The sequence below is a fragment of the Ammospiza nelsoni genome, chromosome 4 (genome assembly GCF_027579445.1).
Source record: "Ammospiza nelsoni isolate bAmmNel1 chromosome 4, bAmmNel1.pri, whole genome shotgun sequence".
In the NCBI taxonomy this organism is placed as follows: Eukaryota; Metazoa; Chordata; class Aves; order Passeriformes; family Passerellidae; genus Ammospiza; species Ammospiza nelsoni.
In genome coordinates this window covers 62,516,923-62,537,374 of record NC_080636.1, presented here as the reverse complement: position 1 = coordinate 62,537,374, position 20,452 = coordinate 62,516,923, and the positions used below count along the sequence as shown (strand labels likewise).

The following is a 20,452-nucleotide window of genomic DNA, read 5'->3' as shown; positions in this document are numbered from 1 at the left end:
CAGAAAATATTCTAATCCTTTGCTTCTGCACTGCTAGAAAGCTGAGTGTTTTTCTGAACACATTAATTTCCCATGTGTCTATAAATTTGGACAACAACTTAGTCATATGAAATATTCAACTATCTAGAAATCAAACAACAGGACGAAATGCACTTTTCACTAGTTCACCCCTTTCAAATTATTTTTTAAATGAAAGATTTTGATAATCTTCAAAGATAAAATCATGGCATTTGAAGATTTGAATAAGGGTCTAATAAGGATTGTTTATGTTTGAGGATTCTTTGAAGATGTTCTGCTTTTATTTTTCATATGGTACTTTGAGAATATTCCACATCAAAAAAGCAGTGGTGTGAAATGCTGTCTCACACAAACAGGGCAGGCAAACAAGTAAAAACTGGCATTTAAAACCACAAATATTTATGATCAACATTCTTGAAGAAAATTCTAAGATATCCCAAGGTTTCACATCTGTTGTTTAAATTGACAGTCAACTTCTGCAAACTCAAGTACCAAGCTAATGCAAACATCTTTCATGGAATGTGCGTTGATTAGACACAACATGCTGATGTGCAACTAATGTGCATAAGGATTACTTCACAGTTCACATTAGGAACCTAGTCTGTCCTGTCAGTAAGGGCCACCAAGACACACCAAAATAGTGTGGTTAATTGCTTGCCAGTAGGCAAATTCTTGCCAATACAAATCCCAGAATATCCTGAGTTGGAAGGGAACCATCAGGATCATCGATGGGTCCTGTCTGCACAGGACACCTGAAGAGTCACGCCATGTTCCTGACAGCATTGTCCAAACACTTATTGAATTCTGTCAACCTTGGTGCTGTGATCACTTCTCTGGGGAGTCTGTTCCAGTGCCCAACCACCCTCTGGGTGAAGAACATTTTCCTGATATCCAACCTAAACCTCCCCTGACACAACTTCATGCTGTTCCCTCAGGTTCTGTCACTGGTCACCAGAGTGAAGAGATCGATGTTCTCAGATGTTCTTTCTGTAAAATAAGTCTCAATCAAGCACGTTATTCAAGCAGTCCTTCACTGTTTATTATCATCTAACATACTTCAAACAGCAAATTTACACAGTGATAACATTATGGATAATTAAATCCAGCTCCAAGACCACAAACCATCCCCGGTCCATCCCAAATTCCCCAAAGCAGCCTTTATCATGCTTTAGCCCTTTCCATAGAACAAAAAAAGGCTACACATACATACTCCACTGTGTGTGAACTCACTTTTGCTGTCTGACACAGCTGCTCCTCATGAAAACAGAAGAATTTCCTATAAAATGCTAAAACAATCCCAAATTATTTTCTATCTAAAGACCTTTATATGACTTTGTCTCCTAGATCTATTATTGCCGGTAATTTTGTGGATCAGTTGTCTGCCTTTTGTCACAGTATTTCAGAAGAACAAAGTTCTTCTTTCTTTGAATTACACACCTTTTTCAAATTGTTACTCTCTCAGTAATCAGTAGTGGTTTCCAGAAGGGGGATTGAAGCTGGCTTTAACAGTACCTCTCTTTTGACAGAAAAAATGGCTGCAAAGTGAAAAAGCACTACACAGTAGATATCATCATACACATTTCAGTAAGCATTTTGTAAGAGATCACAGTGGAAATTTTTATTTTATTTTATATTGAAAAAATAGAGTTTAATGGGAAAAGGCTGCATGGTGGCTGGTTGTGGGATAATTTTGCTTTACTATTTACATTAATGACTATGGCACAGGAGGATTGTGCTGAAGGGCACAAATATAAAATATTAGCAAAACCAAGATTCTCTGTGCACTGTAAAATTATAGGAAGGATCTGAGTACTACTGTCTCATGCCTATTAAAAAGGCAAATATGATCCCAGTATGCATGAGTCAGGCACTTACAAAAGAGGCACAAAAGTGCCATCATGGAAAGCAGTGGTGGAATGAATTCTATTCTTGCTGCCTGAACGCCAAGATTTCCTCTGGTGTTAGTAAAGAGAAGGGCTTATAAGGATGAATAGGAAAGGCAACATTCCCTTACGAGGGAAGATTAGGTGTTCAAGGCTTTTAGCCTACCAAAACAAAGGCTAAGAAGAATCAGCTTGCTCAATGCAAATACCTCACTGAAGGAAGCATCAAATAAGAAGAGAGGTATTTAAAAATCAGGAGGGTGCAGTTCAAAGAACAAATGGATCTTCACTGGGAGGCTGCTATGCCAGGGAGACTAGATTCACCAGCTCATGAGAACCCTCTCTTGTAAAAAATACAACCAGACATGACCAAAGAGCTTAATATATCTGATTACATCTTATGAAGTACCCAAAATTCAAGACACAAAAAGAGAAAACATAAAGGAAAAACTTCCAAACAAGAGAAGAAAAACATCAAAACCCGCACCATGCTTCAGGAACAAAAGCTGCCATGTCACAACAGTCAGAAACAAAAGAAATCCCAGTGTCAAGAGTATCTGATGAACCACATGCATACAACAGTGCTCTGACCTCAAAGCATCAGTAAGAGGTCAAATAATAATATACAAGCAAGACAAACATTTTAGAGTGATTAAATATGCCTAGTTAACTAACTAATATTCTTGAGCATACCCCATCTGGGACCTTCAAAGTGCCTCATAAAGCCTTAATGATTTACCTCTCATTGAAAATTATGGGTGCGTTATTTACTGTTTTACAGCTAAGAAACTTTGGACACTGATCCACTGCACTACGGAAATATGCACTTAATATTAACTTTGATTAGTCTCCTGCCATGCACTTAAGTGCTTTGCTAGACCATAAATGTGAATGGCCTATGCTCAGAATAACATAGGATATGGGATATGAATGAAGAAGGAGGTTTAATGACCACTATCTACCTCTAGTTGCATGCTGTTAATGGAATAAAAGACAGAACACACCACTCAGCATCATTCTGCAGATAACTGTGCACGACTCAGCACCATTAATCAGTCCACACGTGACTCACGGATCACAATTTAGGAACCTCAGCTTCAGGAGATAAAAGAATGACAAGCTATCATCAGAATGTGCTACTGAGAAAACAAAATGGGACCACTCTAGTAAGGATGCCATTTTCGTGCTTACTCCTAAACCTGACTACAACTGAGACAGATTTTCAAGGGAGCACTAATTTAAATAAGGAGGGTACAGTGGCAGCACACAGAAGCTCCTTGGATTTCAAAGTAGGTGGTACTCTGGTATCAGTACATCTAAAACTCCAGCATGTCCAGTTCAGTGCCTACCCAAATACCATCAGTACTGAATTACTGTGCAAAAGCAGATCCATAAAAGTCATGAGATATCTATTCCTATGACAAAATGATTTTTTTTACTTTCAGTGCATAGATATGCTACTAAGAGTGAATTTGGGAAAATAGTAACCAACAGTTTTAATGATTATAATCAAGAACTTTGGTCTTGCTTTCCCCCTTAAGCCAAACTTAATAGTCACCAGTGCATTAGGACTCTCAAACATGATCAACTCCACTGTGGTATTGCTGTTAAGCTATTTTATGATCCATTAAAGTACTATGGAAGTGAATAAAAAATCTGGCAGTGAGCTCTCATACAGGCTTATAAATTAAAATTCATAGTTTCAAAATAAAAACACTTGACTGTGTATACAACTACATTGCTCATACCTCTCATCACAGCAAGAGTGACACTTGATCACCATTACAGGCAATAACATAATACAACAGATAAAAATTGGTAACAATGAGTTCTTCACTTCTAGCTTGCTGAATGGAGAGGAAGACTTAAAAAGAGTAATCTGAGTCCCATTCAAAGCAAAAACACAGAGATCTTTTATATTTTAGCCAATGCAAAGTAAGTATCCATCAAGAAGAGTTTCTGAAAAAATTAAGTAGAGATGTATATCATTACTATGAATATTAAGTTTGCTGCAAGAACTTGAAGAAAGATCACTCCAAAACACTTCAGAAAGATGGTTAAACCATGTTCTAAATAAAGTTAAGTTATACCTTTCTCTGTCTTTAATAACTTGCTGAACAATGTGGTCACAAGCACACAAATTACTTAGGTCACCACCTATCAACAGCTAAAGGGCACAGCAAAACAATCTGACCCTGAGAATAAAAGCAAGCAAGAGCTAAGGAATACTCAGCATTAGGATACTAAACTCAGTGTCAGTACCCTCAGCCATGGGATATTTTCAAGCCAACATAATAAAGCAATGTGAGGCACCTAGATAATAGTATTTATTAGAAATTATATCAAGATTCATTAAAAATTAGTATTTTAAAATACTAAAAACCTTTATTTGGTTACTTGGAGAGAAGTACTTTTCAAATGGGATTCCTGAGGATCCTGTACTTATTCAGATAAAGCACACTTCAAGGTTAACACAAGAAGCACAAGGTATACAGAATAAAAAGCAGCAACTGTCAAAAAACACTTATGTGGTATATAATCAACACAACCCTTCTTCTTGCCCTTTGTCTTAAATAAAATACATGCAAGTTTATTTACCTTTGCTCCATGTTTATGCAGAACTTCCATGACATCATTATGAGCTTTTTCAGCTGCAACATGTAAAGGCGTCATGAAACTAGGGGGGGAAAAAGTGATGTATTAGTTTTTTATATTTCTAGTATGACAGAGGCCTTTGGAAAACTCAAACATTTCAGAAACCTACTCTTTGTTTTTCTCGTTGACATTTGCTCCTTTCCTGAGCAACAGTTCTGTAACTTGTTTCCTCTTTGGATGCACGGCAGCAACAGCACAGTGCTGCAAAAAAAGTAAACACAAAGCATATTTCAAATACACAGACAATAAAGAACTTTAAAGATATATTACTTCATCCCTTAATTATTCTGCTAAAATAGACTACAAAATTTACAAATAGAATTCATCATACTGAACAAAACACAGGTTAGTGATCAATGCTAAATTATTCTACTCAGAAAAACAATTTTAATTTTAAAGCTATTTTTCACTTATGAATAAAGCAGTATGGTACCAACTACATTAATCAGCTATCAGGACAAAACTGACACATAATGAACAAAGGAGGAAAAGACAAAGAGTTTGAAACAGCCTAACTTTTTACAGAGAGTCTCCAAAGGTGTCTGTAAGGATTCTGCTGCAGTTGTCAAATGGCAGGACTTGAATGTTGCTTTGGTTCTTCCTCTGTTCCAATGTGTACTGACCTTGTTAATGGCCATTTGTGTCATGCACCCAACTACAGACTATGTAATAAGCAGACAGGCAATACATTTCTCTTAGAGTATCTTTCTTCCCATGCTATGAGAAAGATACAGCCTTCAACACAGGGTTTCTCAAAGCCCATGCCTGCCCTTGTGGGACCACACAGCCCTTTGCTAGGTGTAACTATTGTCCTAAATGTGGCTGGAATCTGTTGGCCTCTCAACAGTGGCCCTATCAATGTATTCCTGAAGCCTGGAATTACCAGCATCATTCCAGGTGATATTAAATACTCAGCTTTAAAATCAAGTCCAGAAATGCTTATTTCAAGTTTAGATATCTCAAGATAGCAGACTATGAGAAACATTTGGATTTTTCTGTTTATATCTTTACCCACATTTTAAACTAGTAGCCCATAAAAGGCAGAAAGTCTCCTGGAAGAGTTTTCTAACTTTCCAACAGTAAAATGATAATGTTTACAATTAGACAGATCCCAAACCCAATGCTAATAGGTAGCACTAGTACCAATAATCATCTTTTGTCCAGTTTCAGCCTTCATTATGAAGTAACTTTCACTCAAGCTTCCACACTGTTGTTAATCAGCAGGGCACATCCAAATTTTGCAAAGGCAAAGTTTGTAAATAAACATTAAGATCAACTTTTGCTGTGAAGTGAGGCAGCATTTTTAAGGCTTTGCAGATAATATTCTGTCTCTATTTCCTGCCTATATGGTAAGTACTAAAACACACAAATGCTGAAATATTGCCAAATCTCAAAGCAACACTAAAACTTACATCAGGTGCTTGCTGTGGCCTTTTGGCTAATACAGCAGAGATGCCAGTGGCCCATGAAAAACATTATCATGCTTAGGGCAGAAATAGCTCAGTTAGATTACACATAACCTCATCTGATCCTGGAAGCTAAGTCCTTTCATTTGAACAGCTCATGTATAGCAGCCAAAAACTGAAAAATCGCAGTCAAGCACTTAATGAACACTGAACCAAATACATCAATAGACCTAAAATATTCCATTTGGTCCAGCTGTCTCTGCAGAATCAGCAGGCAGAAAAGAGCAAAGAACATTAGAGGACTATGAAGTGATCATTACACAGCTAAAGAGATGCCACATAGCAGCAGCTGATACACTCAGAAAGAAAAGGATAACATCATCCCAAAATTCATACTGCCTTCATATTCAGCCTATAAACCTCTCCTCCCCTCTTGATTCTAACTTCAGGCAAGGATGCTGAGCATATGGATGCTTGGTACCCAACACACAATGTTCTGATCACAATCACAATGTTTCCAAACTAAATATGCAGTTGCATGCCTGCAGCTGAGACCTGCCACTGGGAAGAAAATGTTCCATTGGAATAAAATATCATAACTATAGTGGTTTTAACAATACCATCAGACTCAGCTTCAAAGTTCTCACTACATCTGGGATACTGGCTGCGTTCTTTGCTTCCATTGCTTCTTTAAACAATTAAATAAGAGCAGGATAATGCCAGGAAAGTCTCAAAAGAACCTTGTTTCTACAGCTAATGTGGTATTGTCAGTACTATTCCAAACTTGTAAGACCCTGTAATATACACCTGTTTTCACCACAATTTTATGTATCCTGAGAAGAAAATTTGTAATCCAAGTTCGCTCACATAAAACATGAAGGAAACCACTGGGCTACAGAAATAAAATTTAACCCCATAAAAACCACAGCAGCAGTCCAACAAAAAAAGAGGTTTATAGGAAAAAATGCAAGAGAAGTGAAAAATGAAAAAGTGAAGAGTGGCTGGAGAGCTTCTGTAATCTACCAGAAGAGAGGAAAAAAGTGATAAAATAAATTATATTACGTTTTTTCTATAGTGGTGATTTTATTTAAGCATAGAAAGTGTTCAATGCCAAATTCCCTATCTCAGATGATGAATGTATTTTCATAGTGTAGAAATAAAACTCCTTGACTCCAGGCTACCAGCACATTTATCATGAAGCAAATGGATTGACTGTATAATCTCACCAGTGCAGTCTCATGCGACTGTGGCTGCTTAAAATTAATGATCTCCAAAGCAAGTGTCTTTTTCACTTTGGCTAGGTCTGCCTCTCTGGCTGCTTGCAGTAGAGAGTGTCCTTTGAATTCATCTGTTAGAGGAAAAAGACACATTTAATATTCAGCGAAATGTCACATTTATAAATGTTATTGCAGAAAGACAGCTATACTCAGTTAAGAGGAAAGAGGAGTGCTTCTGTATGTCTTTGGTGCCAGCTGACCTGGGACACAGAACATGAAAGAAGCTTTGCTGAAACCAAAGGGATATGCTAAAGGATAGGGGAAGCTATGCCTTGAGTTAAATCCTTATAGCTTTCTCCCTTTTATCCTCCACCCACCTGACATTAAATGCATATGTGACCTCTACATCACCCATGTCTCTGTTCAAATTAGCACAATGCCATGAGCTATTCTTAAGAAAATAAAGAATTACAGTTGTTTTTCAAAAACTGTATTTATTTACATGACCAAGAATTCACTGTAAAGCTTAAGTATATATATAACTTCTATAAAATTATAAAAAAACAACAGTAACAACAAAACCAACAACAATACATATATAAAATACTAAACTCTTGGTCTTAAAGAAAGCTAACTAGCTGAGCATTTGAAGCCAGTCTGCTCCCAAGATTAAACAAGTTTTGACAGCATGTGTATCTTTGCAAGTACAGATCACTAATTTTGCTATTTCCAAATCTTGTTTAGTTCAGCAACTAGTTCATTTGAGTTTTAAATAACTTTGAAATTGAAAAGAAGTGTTTCTCTCAAAAATGTTCAGACAAAAGGCAGGTTAGCAAAAATTACATCTGACTCTGCGAACTAGAAAAAAATACCTCATTTTCAGTAAAAATATAAATATTTTTGTTTCATAAGCAACCTGGAAATCTTAAGTTTTTTAATAAAGGGCTTTCTTCTCCCACTTTGTTTTAATGTCTGGTTTAAATTTCTTTGTAAGCAAAGCACTACTCAAAGCACAAGTGCAAATAAATTTTAAAATAACAAATGTAATGTAACTTTATTCCCAAAGTATAAGACAAAACAACTCAAGAACATAAAAACATGGTTTTTTGAGATGCAAAAAAAAGCTCTCCCATCAAGATACTGTCAAGTTTGATGTAATGCTCACATATGTTTACAAATTTCAGTGGATATTAATGGACATGTATCTTCCTTCATTGCTATTGAGGAATTCTAAACAGAAATAAACCAAAGTTTAAACTGATTTTATTTTGCTTGTTAATTTAAATAAATGCTAAATTAATCCTCCTCAGGGTCAGAAGCTATAGCCCAGGACTCAGAGTAGAAAAGTACTTAAAGATACTAATGCCCTCCTCTTTTCTTCTAGACCAAAGTTTTCTGTTGCACATGATCTCACCATTGTCCCCTGCAAATAACAGTGACTAGACTAAAACCTGACTAGCTGTGATTGTGTGTAGTGCAGGATCACATTATTAATGTCTAGGGGCTTCTGCTGTACTGGAAAGGTGAGAGACAAAACCAAAAACTTATTTATAATTGAGATTCTAATCCTCAAGAAGTTTTTTGTAACTTCATAATGCTCTGTTTCCATATCTGTCTCATTTAATTATCTTTTTCATTTTCTAAGAGTCAGGAAACAAATCCCCCAAAGAGCAAAAGCAAAGGCATACAAATTAAAATTAGAGATGAAATATTGGTTTGTAAACAGCGTAAGGATTGTTACAAAAGAAGGTGATGGAATTTCCATCTCTATAGTTGCACACCAAAGCTACCTACCTTCTGTAAGTTTCTAAATGCAATACAGACCCTCAATATAGAGGGTCCTGCGTGACTGAACTGGACTTTAAACATTAAAAAAAAACCCAAACTCACTGATTCAGCAGTGCCTTAATAATTCTAAACTTCGGAAAACCAGGCAATACAACAAATGATGTATCAGAGGTACCTGCGCACTTCAAAGCACACAGCACAGCTGCAGCTACTCTGCTGCCTTGCATCCACTTCTGAAGCTCGAGGAAGGTGGCCTGGAAGGAAAGCATCCCTCTGCACCCACCACCAAGTGCTGTCAGTCTGGAAGCACTTACAGGTCAGCCTCTCCCTGAGCTCAGGCGTCGGAGCCATGTCCACGGCGCTCTTGCCGTGGCAGTTGACCAGGGTGGGATCGGCGCCGTGGCTCAGCAGCAGCGAGCAGACCTCCACGCGGTTCTTGGAAGCAGCCTCGTGCAACGGGGTGAACTGCCACAGGTCCATGGCATTCACACAGGCACCGTGCTAGCACAGCAAAAACAGCCTTGCTTTAGGAACAAATCAGCTTCAACAACTAAAAAGCTTACAGATTTACATTGTATTATAAAAATTGGTTCAAATCACTCGTGTATGAACACACACACACACAAAATTTAATTAAAAATACCAGCATACACAAACATACCATTGAATCTGTGAAAAATAATTGGAATTTTTATGTGAGCTAATTTTTGAACAGAAAGACTCAACTCTACTATCAGTCCAAAGAAATTAGATAAAGAAAAAAACACATATACTGTTTCAAAGACCTACAGTTGCAGGCTTCTGAAATGAAAATATGATGTTTGAAACCTGTTACTAGTAGGAAAAAAAAAATCTTACTTTTCAACTCTGATATAAACACTTCATATCTCATCTAACACATCTAAATCAACAGCACTTATTCCCATCCCTCTGCTTACCTTAAGCAGCAGCTCTGTAACCTCGTAGTGTCCATAGGAACAGGCATTATGAAGAGGCACAAGACCACTGCATGGAAGAAGAAGGCAAATGACAATTTTCTTTAAAGTGACATTTTTAAGGGAGGACCAATTTTCTCCCTACCGAAATGAAAAGATCAAATAAAAGTTAAAATATGCAAGTAGTTAAGCATTTAAAAATTAGGATTTACAAACTAATGATAAAATCTGACTTCCCAAACAACACATTATTTAAGAGTGGCATTAAAACTTGGAGGTTCGTTGCTTGGTTTTTGGAGGGTTTTTTTGCTGTGTTTTTTTTTTTTTTTTTTTTTTTGCCTTAACAGGCCACAGATGTTTAATCTACCATTAAGACTAGCATTAACTGGCTTTGATGTGATCTTTCTTGAAGCTACTAAGGAGGGGGAAAAGTCCCATTCCACATTCAATTTCCTCAACAGTGTTCTGCTTCTGCCTAAATAGGAACTCCTATTTTAAATGCTATGTGAAAGGCAAAACTCCCCAGATAACAGTAACGCAACTCCTGGGTATTTTATGAAGATGTACAAATATCCATAGAAAGCAGACTCAAATTGCTGCTCTAGACTGTGGAATGACCTGATTTTCCTCCATTTTTTTACAGTACAACCTATTTAACTGCTCAAGATACTTCTAAGAGAGTCCCTGTAATTTTTGTAGTGTTATATTACTGCAGGCCATACTTAAAAATGACACTAGCGAAGTAAATAACAGGGATTTAGTCACAAGCACAAGATGTAATAAAAGTCATGCATTGAAAAGGAGATGTGAGATGGGCAATTACTGCAGAGGACAAAATGAGTTTAATTCAAGCCAAACATGACAGGCTAGTTATGGCTCAACAGATCAGTACACATAATATATGAAAACCATAATTAACCCCATAATACCTATGAAAAATACAGGGGGTAATTCCCAGGACTGCAAAACCAACCCAGAGATAATTAGGACAGCAAGTAGTAGACAGCAATTAAATAAACTTAATTTTAAGGTGGATGCTTTCAGAAGCAGCAACACATTCGTCACATGAGAGGAAAATTTGTTTCGGGAAAATTTTTCAGACTGTTTTTTCCATCATTATTTTTCTTAATCACAACTTATGAGTGTATGTGTGAGACAGAGAGACTACCCATTGCACAGAGCACTCAAAAAACCTGCCACTTCCAAAATGATGGTCGTCTCAGAGGACTGAGGGCTTCAAGGCCTGTCAGCAAAGACAGTCCTGAAGCAATGCATCTTTCACTTCTGCAGCATCCCCCTCCCTCTTCCAGCACAACAGCAGTAAGGGAAAGGAAAGACCAGTGGAGAAAGAGCTGCTTCCCTGGCTGGGCTACTCTTTGGGATTAACTAGAAGTGGTGACCATTTTGAAAATACAGAACAATTCCTAAGCACTTTCTCGGACTTGACTCCATTGAAGAGAACCTAACAGTTCTATAAAATCAGTGTAGCCTAATTTAGCTCCTTAAATGAAAAGTGATAGTTATTTATAGCCTATTTTCTTATAAATTATGTATAAAGAAGAAACAGCAAGGTGAAACAAAACACCACACTGATTCTAAATGTGTGGTGCCACTAAAAAAAGTGGGACTTTACTAGGATGTTAGATGTTTCTAAATATGTTTGGGCTGTTTTAAAGTTCAGTACAGAGTAAGTATTGAAAGGTTTTCTTTTCTTTGTTTGCTTTCCTGCCCTTCCTGCTCCAGCCCCAAGTTCAAGTTCAACTTAACTACCTCTCATACATTCCAAGCAAATTGTTCAAAACTCATCATAGAGCATCTACACTGGAATTTTCTAACAACTGATGCTGAAATTTTGGAAAGGTACAAAAGACCTTCAACCTGCTTAAATAATGCTGGATCTATCTAAATAGGTATTATGTGGAGCTTTACTGTAGGACTTTTGTGGTTTATTTTTTGTGAGGTTTCTTTGAGGGGCAGGGGGAAGGTATTTTATTGTGTTTTCTGGGTTTTTGGGGGGATGGGGGGGTTGTGGTGTGTTCTAGCTTTCTGTGGTTTTTGTGAGGTTTTTTGGGTGTATTTTTGTTTTTTGACTTGCATTATATGTCATTATGCATTTGACAACAATACTGTTTAAAAAAGCCATTGGGGTAAATGGATGGACTAAAGAGCTACAATTAGCTAAATTTTCAGAGTTTTAAGCACACTTAGGATTGTTTTGGAGAGAAAGGAAAAAAGTGAAAGAAGCTAAGAAAATTTAAAATCACTTCTAACACTAGCAGAAAATGAAAATACAGGAAGTGCCTCAGGTTTGCTGCTGGAGACAACACACACACCTATCTTACTTCTATGGATTCTGAATACAAAATGCATGCCTTTAACTAGGGGACCAATTTCTACCATGTTAGGACTAAGCCTTCCAATCCAACCATCATGAAAATCATCATCTTAGAGATGAGAAATGTATGGCTGAGAACAACACACAGCAAGTATCATTTCAGATTTCTGACTGCTGTGCACTTTGCTGATATCTTACATAACTACCACCCTTAATGCAAAAATAGAATAGTTTAGCCTCTACTGTATGTTGATTTTTGCTGTCAGCTTCAATGAAGACAGATCTATGAGGACCACTAGTTATGAGCACATGAGCATTACTGATGTTACTTGGAATTACATCCATATATGTGAAACAAGATAATGAGGCCATAGATAAGTTTTTCAATGCACATCTTTCACTAAGCTCTTGTATCTTCTCCCCATCGCCTATCCAAAAATAATAGTCTGTAATTTTAAAGGGTAGTCTGTAAATGAAAGTAAAGCTCAAAGTTTGGAAAAAAAATTAAAGGTGCAAAAGCAGCCTTAAAACAAGTGCAATCACAACTAATCTGAAGGACACTCCGATTTTTGGTAGCAAACATCACGTTCTTAGATAACTATTTGAGATTGTGCTGCACCATGAACCAAAAAAATAATTCTATATCTTGACTAATACAAAACCAGTGCTGCAAACAGGTAGTAAGTCAATTAATTTTACATACCCTTTGTCCTTTGCATGTACATCTGCACCATGCTGAAGCAGAAGCTGGACTATCCGAACTCTGTTGTAGCCAGCTGCTAAGTGTAAAGGAGTGGACTGCAAAACAAAAGAAGATAAAGAATGGGAGCCACATCAATCTGAAGTCCTGTACTTCCTGCCATTGAAATACTCTCAGTTACTCTTATACATTGCACCAAGATAAGTTAAAGTACCCTTCTGTGATTAGCTGAATTAACAAATACACAGCGCATGCAGGAGGCCGCTCCTGCTGTCGAACCAAAAACAAAAAAAAGCCTTAAAGTGGATAAGAATACAGGCACCCCCAAGGCAATAACAGCCTCTTAATTTAAAGCTAATTTTAAAAATCATTAACATCATCATCATCATCTCTGCACCAAAAAAGTATCCATATTTCTGTACTGTGCTGTGGTAAGACAAAGAGAAAATTGTATGCAGATTGCAGTTTACTGCAAAATACAGGTCTTCATCAGTAATGCACCTTGCTGCATAAAAACAGAGTAATAACACCTTTCTCCATAGCTAGCTCATATGAATTTTAACTGAAAGCTTTTGAGTTGAGCTGACAACAGTAATCTCCCTTGAAGTTTATTTTTAAAAGCTTTTTTATTATAAAACAATTTTTCTATGCTGTCTCAGCCTGAGGGGACTGCTTTCCTACAGAAATGGATGATGTTTCCTCCTTCCCAAGGCTGAGAAGCAGAGGATTTTAAAGGAATCTTTGTTGCAATTTATTTTGTGGCATGCAACCAAATTATACAATTTTCTCACAGTAAAACCCCACACATAAAGCAGCTTGAAACATGGGAACACATACATATCTCACTGTATTATGCCAAGTATAAATTTACTGTCAGCATTAAAACATTGTTATACAGTATTACAAGGGGAGATATCACATTTCACTATTATCAAGAGGTTAAAATAAAAATCAAGACAAATGGTCTCATCTGTGATAAACAGAAGCAAGTACTATACATCCATAAACAGTATGGATTTCCAGGAACACATATTTAATGTCCCTAACTTGGGAGCAGTGCGTATTATATTTTACTAAAGTCTCAACACTTTGCTACTTGGCTTCAGAAAGAGTAACAACTTTGACAACAACCAAGTGCCCTGTGTATTATACTGAGGACACAGGCTGTACTATCAGAAATGACAACACAGGGAATATCTCTTAGAAAAACAACTGGAAAACTCAGTAAATTTAGGGAAGTAGTTATACAAGTTTCCATAAGACCCATCTTTAGACTTATCTCTACTGAAGGACCTCTAACATTCTAACATGAAGATCCCCACAGTGTTTCCAAGATACAAAATACCAGTAACAACAAACATTCAGTTGTTTGACCACACACATTATCAGGATCTATTACTATTAAGGCTTCTGCTACTGAATTAACAATTTAGACTGATCTAGAAGGCCATATATTCTTTTTATATCTGCCCCTATTAGAAAATAATTGTCTTCTGCATATCATAAATACTAATGAAAATGTGGATAAGGATGATGCTGCTATTGACACTAGCAGAATAATTCAGCATGTTTATTCTGACAGCTGCCTTGGGTTGGTTACTAAATCTAGTTTTATCAACTGAATTAGTAACTCAGAAAACCTAAAATTTATTTGAAATGGACTACAGAGAAGTCTGTCCATTCCAAGGTCTAGACTCCAGAAAAATTGGAGCCAAGCATTAAATGTTTGGAACACTGCAGGATCCTTTAACCTCACAACAATTAAACTTCATCCTTTATTGTCTGTGTGCCACTTCTAAAACAATAATGGCAGACTTCCAAAACAATGCTTTACTAAAAGGAAACATTATTAACAGAGATGTTCTCAATAAAGACACATAACCCCTGAGTCTTGCTCACTCCTTAAAATTAAAAGAAAAACTATTTTGACTCATGCTGGGACTGTACACTTTGTATTTCTAGGGTTAATAGATCTGCATTTGCCAAATAACTTCTTTAGAGAAGAAACACAAAACTTTTCAAGTTTATAGCTGCACAACAAATGGCATAAATGAAGCAAATCAGCATTAACCCAAATCTTTAGACAACTTATATCCCTGTCTTTCAGTAAGGTGAGCTACCTCCTTCTCTTGAGCAAAGGCATGCAGACCCCCCAGACCCATGCCTCAAATACAGAGCATCTTGTCTTGCCCAGCACACAGAATTATTTATCTCCAGCCAGGCACCTGACATTTGGTGTGCCTGCTTTGTGGCCCAGAGCAGCTCAGCAAAGCTGTGTGCTGTGCTGCGGCTGCCTCTCCAAGCAGCATCGACTGATGCTCCCTGTGCCCATCCTGGAGAGGAGGCTGAGATCTCCAGCAGGCACCATGCTTCAACTCTGCACCTGCAAACACCCAGCGCTGGAGAGGCAGGCAGGCAGAGGGCCAGAGAGACCACTTAAGTGATGGTCAAGGACAAGTGAACACACACACAGGTGCAGGAGGCAGGAGCAGACAACCTGGAGTGCTGCTCCCCTTTATTCACAAACCAGTTGCTCATTATTTTGGCTAAATGACTCCTATAAATGCTGTGCTTACATGTGCTTCAGGAAGGAGAAAGCAGGAAGATGCTCTCTCCATGATTCTTAAAAACTTCTTTTCCTTTCTCATAAGAAAGAGGATTTATCCATACTATAGATTTAATAGATAAAAATACTAATGTGGAGTTACAACTTTGTGTGCTAATTACAGAATCTAGGTAACTAAAAGATAATATTGTGCTACATGAACTACTCATTAGATGACATTATGAGCCTTCAAAAAAAAAGCTAACTATGGCAGCAGAGAGCAATTCTTAAAATTAACATGCTATTTATATAGCATCAGGGAAGTAAAAACTAAATACCATTGACAGCAATGTCTACTGCACCTGAAAAGTATATCAAATTAATATTAAGAAAACAGATTTATCAATTAACCCCTCCTCCCATATCTTGCAAAACTTGGCAAGACTTACTAACAAAATCCTTAGAGGGCACTTACCTTCCAAGACTCACATTCACAATTACCAGGCCAATCACAATGGCTTACTTGCTAGTATAATTAAAAAAGAGTATAACTCCATTTTTATTAAGTAAAGTAGACCATTATGCAAGATGCTCATATTATTTGAAAATTTTATGGCAGCTGTAACTGAGTCAAAGCAGGTACTGAGAGCACTTTAAGGAACATCACTGTACACAAGATGGCAATCGCTGTCAACCTATATACCTACTATTTATAGTAAGGGAGGTGGTTTTGCCTGCAGTCTTTTTGATAATGTGTTGCCTGAGAATACAAGAAATGCATTTTTTAGATTTGATACTGTTCTCAGTGAGCCTTAGGTATTTTTGCACTGCTTTGTTACCAAAAGCTGATTTGGTGACCCCTGTTCAAGGTCAGCTGCCTTGGACCTGCCATGCCCTGTTCACCTGCATCAAACAAAAGGGGCTGTGAGGGATCTCCAGTGCTGCAGGCTCTGAGCACCTTCTGCTAAAATCTGAAAATTTGTTTCAACAAGCTGTCTACAGGCAATGTGGGAGTTCCAGCTCCAAGCACCATCCATTTCCCTTATCTTGCTAAAGAGTCTTCAGCAGCCTTCAGACGGTAATGCTGCCACTGCCTCAGAAGAAAGTTTCATTTCAGAGTCAAATTACACATTTTAAGGGCAACTTTAAACCAAGGGATCTTATGTAACCATCTTATATTATGCATTATCTGCATGATTAATAACAGCTGCAGGAACTGTTTTAAAAACTAATATCTCCTGTTCTTGTTTTCTACTGCCAAAATCTTTATATAATGCTATCTGATAAAAATCCTAATCTATATGTTTCTCTCATTCTCAACTTGCCATCTTGAAGGCTATTAAAATCAACAATCTTATTACATAAATAAGATCTCATCACACATCTTATTTACATCAACATACAATCAACAGTAATTTAGAATTACCATAAATTCATATAATTGTCTACAGGAAGGGCATTCTCATAATAAAGAGTCAACACACTGATTTTGATGGCCACCTCTGGCCTTGACATATGGCTACTCTCATGTTCAGAAGGTCCCCACAGGGATATGAACCAGTAAGGGTGGCTCTTACACAGATGGGGAAACAAGTAAAGCTTGGCAAAAAAATAGCTAAGGATACTTGTATGCTTATTGTTAACTCTTCTACAACACCCTGCGGACCGAGGACACACCAAAAAAAAAAAAAAAGAAAAGAGTGAGGGATGTTAAAATGTTTAATGTAGATTTAAATATTTGTGACTTTTTATATCATGTCTGTAGTAATCTTCAGGTTTAGTAGATTTGGAAATTGCAGGTATGCAGCAAACTCCCATTTAACAAATGTAGGTAAAAAAACCTACTTATTGTATTCAGATCATACTGCCCTTAGAAAACAGCAATAAAAATATCTTAAAACTCTTGTCGCTTGTCATACAAACTCCCTTAAGAAAAGCATTTCACATCTTTTGAATTAAGGGAAGAGCACAGAGATTTCTAATCGCAGAAGGGACCTTTGTCTCATAGTTTTGCATAAAACTGTTTTGAAAGATGTCCTGACTCCTGGCAAAGCAAACAACTTCCTCTTTACTGTGTTAGAATTTATGACAGAATCTTTCTTTCCAATCACAGTAGCCTGTGTTGATGCTGCTCTCTTGCAGACATCTCTAAAATGAACCACATCAATCATGAGAGTACATCAGGAAGACATTCCGGATGCAAGCAGAGTACCTCCTGTCACCACTTTATCATTCTGATAAATGGGGTAAGAAAACAAGTTGCAACAACACTAAAATCTTACAGACACATTCCTAAACTTTTCCACTGTGGAAACGATGAGGCTTTTCCTTTGCTGCTCAGATACCAACTTGCATTCTGATTTTAAACAGTGCACCCATCTTACACCTTCATGTTAAATGAATTTGGAAGCTTTCTTGGGAAATAGCTCATTAACATTTGTTTGTATTGTGCCAAGACGGGACTTAGGTACAAAATATTTCCTTCTATAAACACATATTTCAAGTAACTCAAAATAATTATTTTATATTCATGCTATAATGCTCTTACACTTTTGGTACAAAAGTAATGAAGTTCCCTATCCTTGACTGAATAATTAAGCTTTTAATGAGCAGGAAAGGGTCCATGCTTCTGTTCAGCAGCTACATGATTTGTCACCCTAACCATGCAGCTTCCTTGGACATTTTATAGGAGCACTGAGTTATTTAAATTCGTGGCTGACAATTATGCTTTAGGGACAAATTTATAGATGCTGCTTCAGGAAAACAAGTCATGTCAGACTGCTGACTGTAGATGAGCTAGCTGCAGCTCTGGAGATAAGCACACAGGTGAAGAGCTTAAACCACTTTTCTTACGTAAAAAAAACCATAATAAACAAGAAACAAACTACAAACACCCCTACAAACAAACAAAATTCCTGAAGACAAGAACTAAAAAATACTTAAAGAAAGCATTTCTCACTCCACTGTTTCCAGTGGTAATTTAACTGCTTCATCTTCAGAATATAAACAGTAGTAATTAATTAGACTACTGAACTGGACAGGCTTAGTACAGCAAAATTCCATAAAACATCATGTCACAAATTTCACATGCTGCTTTCTAACAGCTAATGAAGGGGAAATGAACTGAACAGTTAAGCAATTCAGAATCTGCAAGGCAAACAGTATCTTAGAGGTGTGGTATACCAGATGATCTCTGGGCAAGTGGGGGGTGGTGGTGAGGAACCAACTGTTTTGAGCTGTAAACCAGCAAAGACAAAACCAGCTTGATTGCACAGACACAGCAGTGCTAGGGCAGAGCATCAATGGGCAAGAATGTCCATAAACTCAAGGAAGAGTTAAAAAGCACAGAAAGTGAAGGCCAAAAATACTGCAAACACACTGACAGAGTAAGGCCTCATTTGGAAAAGATCTGCTTGGCTGACAGACCAGCTCCTCATATCCAGTGAGTATTCAAATCTGTTCCTTCTCAGGGGGCTGTACTGTCCCAACTATGGACTTCTCTAGCAGATCTGACCTTTGAGAGACAACCCAATTTTCTGACTGTATGTCTGAGCCTCTAAGACCACATGACAAGGGTTGGCATCAGTCCCACACATTAACACAGTGACCCTGTTGTACTGCAACTTGGGCTAAGTGTTGACAAATAAGGGGGCAGGAGATTTGAGAGACAAGCTTTTTCCATCACCTACGTGCCTAGCGTGGGGAAGGACCAACAGGATGATAAGTGTGATCTTGCACAGGGGTAGACAAATAACTGGAGCGTCTCCATCTCAAGGTTAAAATAAGGTAGAACAGGAAATTATGGCATCAACTAGGTTGGAAAAAACCTTTGAGATTGAATCCAACCTATGACTGAACACCACCCTGTCAACTAGACCATGGCACTGAGCAGCACATCCAGTTTCTTCTTAAACAGCTCCAGGGATGGTGACTCCACCAGTTCTCTGGGCAGTCCATTCCACCGACCAATCACTCCTTCTCTGAATAAATTCTTCTTAATGTTCAATCTAAACCTCCCCTGGTGCAGCTTAAGGCTTTGTCCATTTGTCCTGTTGCTGGTTGCCTGGAAGAAGAGACTGACCCCCACCTGGCTACAGCCTCCTTTCAGCCAGCTGTACAGTGATATGGGCTCTCCTGAGCCTCCTTTTCTCCAGGCTAAACAACTCCAGCTCTCTCAGCTCCTCCTCACAAGACTTGTGCTCTAAACCCTTCAGCAGCCTTGTTGCCCTTCTCTGGACCTGCTCCAGCACCTCAACATTCTTCTTAAACTGAGGGGCCCAGAAGTGGACACAGCACTCGAGGCGTGACCTCACCAGCGATGAGTGCAGGGGAAGAATGACCACCCTTGTCCTGCTGGCCACACTATTCCTGACACAGGCCACAATGCCACTGGCCTTGGCCACTTGGGTATGCTGCTGGCCCACATTCAGCTGCTCTCCTCTCAACCAGCACCCCCAGCCCCTTTCTGCCTGGCCACTATCCAGCCACTCTGTCCTCAGGCTGTAGCACTCAGGGGGTTGTCATTACTTTCAGAAACAAACCTAGAAACATAGACTAAGGGGAAAAAGGTAGAGAACTGGGAGAGACACTTTAAATAGGAACACCATTGATCTCTGAAGGATTTCACAAATAGCAGATCCCATAAATAGGGCACTAGTAATCTTTGACCTCTTCCTAAATGAGAATTAAAATGCAACACCTCCTCCCTTCCCTGAAAATCCTCTGTATAGGCACGTATCTCAGACACCATTTGGCAAAACAGTTCCACAGAGGATGTGTCAGAAAAATTGAGTAACACTTCTCACAAAACCATAGTATTCTCAGAAGTCTGATCTTTACAAGAATCTCTTCCATTTCTACATGCCTACGATGAGGGTGTAGCTAGGGACGGAACTGCAGTACAAAAAAGAAATTCTGGGGCTTTCACCACGAAGTAGCATTTGTAGCTTTCCCAGATTCAGAAGCACAGA

General features: G+C 38.0%; 1 protein-coding gene across 1 annotated transcript in view; it reads right to left on the bottom strand.

Moving 5' to 3' along the window:
* The window catches only part of TNKS (tankyrase), a 127,944-nt gene that overhangs the window by 30,587 nt on the left and 76,905 nt on the right, over positions 1–20,452 (bottom strand). Inside the window, exons 6-11 of the mRNA XM_059471159.1 lie at positions 12,941–13,035; positions 9,906–9,972; positions 9,282–9,468; positions 7,189–7,310; positions 4,666–4,757; positions 4,500–4,578 (exon numbers count right to left, since the gene is read on the bottom strand). Of these exons, the coding sequence (XP_059327142.1) occupies positions 4,500–4,578; positions 4,666–4,757; positions 7,189–7,310; positions 9,282–9,468; positions 9,906–9,972; positions 12,941–13,035 (642 nt within the window). The remainder of the gene's footprint in view (positions 1–4,499; positions 4,579–4,665; positions 4,758–7,188; positions 7,311–9,281; positions 9,469–9,905; positions 9,973–12,940; positions 13,036–20,452) is intronic.